Genomic DNA, 5,261 nt, shown 5'->3' with positions numbered 1-5,261 from the left:
CGATTTGATTCAGCGATCGAAACACAAAGTCCGAAGGTTGCTTGATGAAGTTCACCCAGAAACGAAGCGCGGGCCTGTGAGAGAAGAGAGAGAGAGAGAGAGAGAGATCAGTGTTAGAAACAAAATTAACATTAGTCATCACACTAGAACATTAACGTATCTAAACATTACGTCTCAACTATTTTGCCGGGCCGGACACCCTTCATACACCTGTGTTACCGCGTATCATCATAACTTCCACCAAACGTGTCTTTCAACGGTCTACGAGAAATCTTAGAAGTTAAAACTAACCGCAGAAGATTAGATTTCTCTTTGACAATACTCCTCGAAGATCACAACACTTGAACTGGCGGCTACGACCGAACACAGCTCGCTCCACAGTAGAGAGTTAAACCTAGAACAAAACCCCTGCTAGGGCCGCAACGTACCCGACCGCTCTACTACTCGCGGCCTACGCCACGAAACACACGCTCCTGCACACACGTCAGAGGAGTTAAACCTATAGAACAAACCCCCGCTACAGCCGACCAGTACCCAACGCTCTACTACCTGGCGGCTAACGACACGACACACAGCTCCTCACACAGCTAAGAAGGAGTTAAACACTAGCAACAAAACCCCTGCCTAAGGCCGACCAGATACCCAGCTCTACTACTGGTCGGCTACGCCAGAACACCAGCTCCTCACACACGAGTAGAGGCAGTTAAACCTCAGAACAAACCCCCGCTACGCGAACCAGATCGCGCAACGGCTCTCGACTACTGGCGGCTACGCCACGAACAACAGTCTCCTCAAACAGCAGTGAGAGAGTTTAAACCCTAGAACAACCCCCGCTAGCGGCGCGACCAGTTTACCACGCTGCTACTACTGGCGGCTACGCCCACGAACACAGCTCCCACACAGTAGAAGGAGTTTAAGACCTAGAACAAACCCCGCTACGCCGACCATACCCCACGCTACTAACTACCTGGCGGCTACCGCACGAACACAGCTCGCTCACACAGTACGAGGAGTTAACCGTAGAACAAACCGCCCGGCGTACCGCCGACGCCAGTACCCCCCCGCTCTATACTAGCTGGCGGCTACGCCACGAACACAGCTCCTCACACGAGGTAGAGGAGATTAAACCTAGAACAAACCCCGCTACGCGAGCCGCCAGGTACCACACGGCTCTACTAGCTGGCTACCGACACGAACACAAGCTCCCTCACACAGATGAGGAGTTAAACTAGAACAAACTACGCCCCGCTACGCCGACCAGTACCCCACCGCTCTACCTACTGGCGGCTACGACACGAAGCACCGCTCCTCACACAGTAGACGGATTAAACCTAGAAGAACAACCTGCAACGCCGACCAGCTACCAGCCGCTCTATCTTACGGCGGCTACGACACGAACACAGCTTCCCTCACACGTAGAGAGTTTAAAACCTAGAACAGAACCCCCGCTACGCCGGCCAGTACCCACGCTCTACTACTCGAGCGGCTACGACACGAAACACAGCTCCTCACACAGTAGAGGACGTTAAACCTAGGAACAAACCCCTGCTACGGCCCGACCATACCCACGCTCTACTACTGGCGGCTACGCCACGAACACCAGCTCCCACACAGTTTAGAGGAGTTAAACTAGACGAACCGCCCAGCTCACGCACGACGCAGTACCACGCTCTACTACTGGCGGCTACGCCAGCCGAACACAGCCTCCTCCAACAGTAGAGGAGTTAAACCATAGAACAACCATCCGCGCTACGCCCGGCCAGTACCCACCATCTACTACTGGCGGCTACGACACGAACACCCGCTCCTCACACAGTCAGAGGAGTTAAACCTAGAACAAACCCCGCTACGCGCGACCAGACCCACGTCTACCTACTCGGCGGCTACGCACCGAACACACGCTTGCCTCACACGCAGATAGAGGAGTTAAACCTACGAACAAAACCGCCGCTACGCCGACCATACCCACAGCTCTACTACTGGCGCTACGCCACGAAGCCAGCTCCTACACAGTAGAGAGTATAAACTAGAACAGAAACCCCGCTAGCCGCAGTACCCACGCTCTACTTCTGGCCGGCTACGCCAGAACCAGCTCCTCACACAGTAGAGGAGTTAAACTTAGAACAACCCCCGCTACGCCGACCAGTACGCACGCTTACACTGGGTGCGTTACGCCACGACAAGCACAGCTCCTCACACAGTAGAGGAGTCTAAAACCTCGAACAAACCCCCGCATACCGCCGACAGTACCCACGCCTATACTGGCGGCTAGCCACGAACACCAGTCTCTGCTCAGCACAGTAGCGAGTCATAACCACTCCTAGAACAACCCCCGCGCTTACGCGACCAGTACCGCACGCTCTACGCTTGGCGCTACGACACACGAACACAGACTCCTCACAACAGTAGAGGAGTTAAACTAGAACAAAACCCCGCACGCTACGCCGACCATGACCCACGCTCTACTACTGGCGGTACGACACGAACACGCTCCCACACAGTAGAGGAGTTTAAACCAGAACAAAACCACCCGCTACCGCCGACCAGTACGCAACGCCATTACTACTGGCGCTCCGCGCACGAACACAAGCTCGCTCACACAGTAGAGGAGTTAACACTAGAACCAACGCCCAGCTACGCCGACCAGTACCCAGCTCTACTACTGGCGCTACGCACAACACAGCTCTCACACAGTAGAGGAGTTAAACGCTAGAACAAACCCGCCGTACGCCGACCAGTACCCACGCTCTACTACTGGCGCCTACGCCACGAACGACAGCAGTCCTCACACAGTAGAGGAGTTAAACAGAACAAACCGCCCGCTACGCGGACCAAGTCCCAAGCTCCTACCTACTGGCGGCTACGCCACGAAACACAGCTCCTCAGCACAAGTAGAGGAGTTAAACCGTAGAACAAACCCCCGCTACACGCCGCACGCAGTACCCACGCTCCTACTACTGGCGGCTACCGACAGCGAACACAGCTTCCTCACACAGTAGAGGAGTTAAAGCTACGAACAAACGCCCGCCGTACGCCGACCATACCCACGCTCTACATACTGGCCGGCATACGACACGGAACACAGCTGCTCCACAGAGAGAGGAGATTAAACCTAGAACAAACCCCCGCCTACGCGACCAGTACCCACGCTCTAATACTGGCGGCTACGGGACAGCGAACACAGCGTGCCTCTCACAGCAGTAGAGGACGTTAAACATAGAACAAAACCCCCGCTACGCCGACCAGTACCCACCGTCTACTCACCTGTTCGCTGCTTGCGCACGCGTACGCTACGTCCGGATCGCACATCTGATGTCTCATGTTAATTATATTATTAATTATCACATTAATTAATGATAACTCTCGTTACCTGTTGCTCTTCCACGCGTACGCTACGTCTGGATCGCACATCTGATGTCTCATGGACTCTTCATCGAGGAAGTCAAACAGATACTTGACGGTGATCGGCAGAACCTTGTTCGCAGACAACACCGTCTGGAAGAAGTCGTCGACAAACTTCTGGATCGTTCCCTGCGAGAGACGAGCGAGAAAAATGTTAGAGACACAGTGTGAGACGTGAGGCGCTAGAGACACAGTGTGAGACGTGAGGCGTTAGAGACACAGTGTGAGACGTGAGGCGTTAGAGACACAGTGTGAGACGTGGACGATGAGGGCGTTAGAGACAGTCAGGTGTGAGACATGAGGCGTTAGAACACAGGTGTGAGACCATGAGGCGTTAGAGACATGAGACTTAAAAGATAGCGGTGGGGAGACTTAAAGGACGGCGGTCGGTGATGACGTGAGACGGGCGGAGCGCATTGATAGAGACACCACGTGTGTAGACATTGAGGCGTTAGAGATATGGAGAACGTTTAGTCAAGAGTAGGTGGGAGAGCGTTAATGACGCGGTCGATGACCGGTGAGACCGTGAGGCATGTAATCTCGAGACAGCAGTCGGACAAGTCAGGAGACAACCGTAGTTCCATCGGAGATAAGAAGGGAGCAAGGGAGGAATTAAGGAGTGCGATAAGATATGAGGAGGGAAAGGATTAGGAAAGGAAAGGGCGAATAAGTAGAAGAAGAGGTGAAGGAGGAAGAGGAGAGAGGAAGGAGAAGGAGGAAGAGGAAAGGAGGAGGAGGAGAAGAAGAGGAGAGGAGGAGAAGAGGTGAAAGAGGAGAAGGAGAGGAGGCGTCAGGAAGGAGGGTGGAGGAGAAGGAGGCGAAAAAGCCAGGGCAGACAGGCAGCGGACCCGGAAGGTAGGAGAAAGAGAGAGGCGAAAGGGAGGCGGGAGGAAGGAAGAGGAGCGAGGTGGACGGGGAGAAGGAGGAAGGGGAGGCAGGAGGAGGAGGAGGAGGAGGGCCGGACGGAGGGCAGGAGGAAGAGGAGGAGAGGAGGAGGATGTGAAAGAGGAGGAGGAGGAAGAGAAAGACAAGTAGGAGGAGGAGGAGACAGATGGAAGCTTCTCTCTCTTTACCTTCGTAGCTAGCAACCTTGTGAGAAAGATCTCCGATATGCACGACTTGTTGTGTGGATGCTTATCCTTGTAATGCTCATCCACCGGCTTCACCTGTTAACACAGAGGTCAGGTAAAGGTCAGCCGGAGGTCAGCCGAATGTCACCTCGTAATCTATTACTCGGGTTTGTTCACGGCCATGTTTAATATTATAAATTTTAGCCAGTGTTAATTATTTTAATTAATTATGTGTGATAATTATAAACCATTAATTAGATGTGATAATTATAGCAAATTTGAATAATAATACTTAGTTAACTTTAATAATTAAATCGGTTATCAATAACAGAACAAACAAATAAACAAAAAGTAAATAAATGTTTAGATTGACATTAATTCTCATCGCGCGACCTGCGCTCTCGAACCCCACCGCCAGGGGGCGCCGCGCCTCCTCCTCACTCACCAGGTGCCAGACCTTGGCGCTGGTCTTCTCCTCGTCGCTGTGCTGCTGCAGTATAGGAGTCGTGAGGCTCTTGGGGAAGCCGAGACTGTGCAGGTGGTTGAGAGTCGCTGAAAAGTAGACTGTCGTCCCAGCAACGTAAAAGCAGACGTACAGGCAGAAATAAATGAACGAACGATAAACTACTAACTATGCAAATCATTGTCGCACACCGAGCAAGCTGAGCGATAGAGAGAGAGAGGAAGGGAGGGGAGAGAGAGAGAGGAGGAGAGAAAGACAGAGAGAGAGAGAGAGAGAGAGAGAGAGAGAGAGAGAGAGAAGAGAGAGAGAGAGAGAGAGAGAGAGAG

The 5,261-nt window shown here is 52.9% G+C and overlaps 1 protein-coding gene across 1 annotated transcript in view; it reads right to left on the bottom strand.

Annotated features, from left to right (window-relative positions):
* Nucleotides 1–3: 3 nt before the first annotated feature.
* The window catches only part of LOC106819183 (plexin-B-like), a gene marked incomplete at its 3' end in the record, with an annotated part of 10,215 nt that continues 4,957 nt past the window's right edge, over nucleotides 4–5,261 (bottom strand). The window contains exons 7-10 of the mRNA XM_014823835.1: nucleotides 4,918–5,036; nucleotides 4,476–4,568; nucleotides 3,371–3,531; nucleotides 4–74 (exon numbers count right to left, since the gene is read on the bottom strand). Coding sequence (XP_014679321.1) covers nucleotides 4–74; nucleotides 3,371–3,531; nucleotides 4,476–4,568; nucleotides 4,918–5,036 — 444 coding nt within the window. The remainder of the gene's footprint in view (nucleotides 75–3,370; nucleotides 3,532–4,475; nucleotides 4,569–4,917; nucleotides 5,037–5,261) is intronic.

Source organism: Priapulus caudatus, unplaced genomic scaffold, assembly GCF_000485595.1.
Source record: "Priapulus caudatus unplaced genomic scaffold, Priapulus_caudatus-5.0.1 Scaffold2936, whole genome shotgun sequence".
Taxonomy (NCBI): domain Eukaryota; kingdom Metazoa; phylum Priapulida; class Priapulimorpha; order Priapulimorphida; family Priapulidae; genus Priapulus; species Priapulus caudatus.
This window is presented reverse-complemented; position numbering and strand designations above follow the sequence as displayed.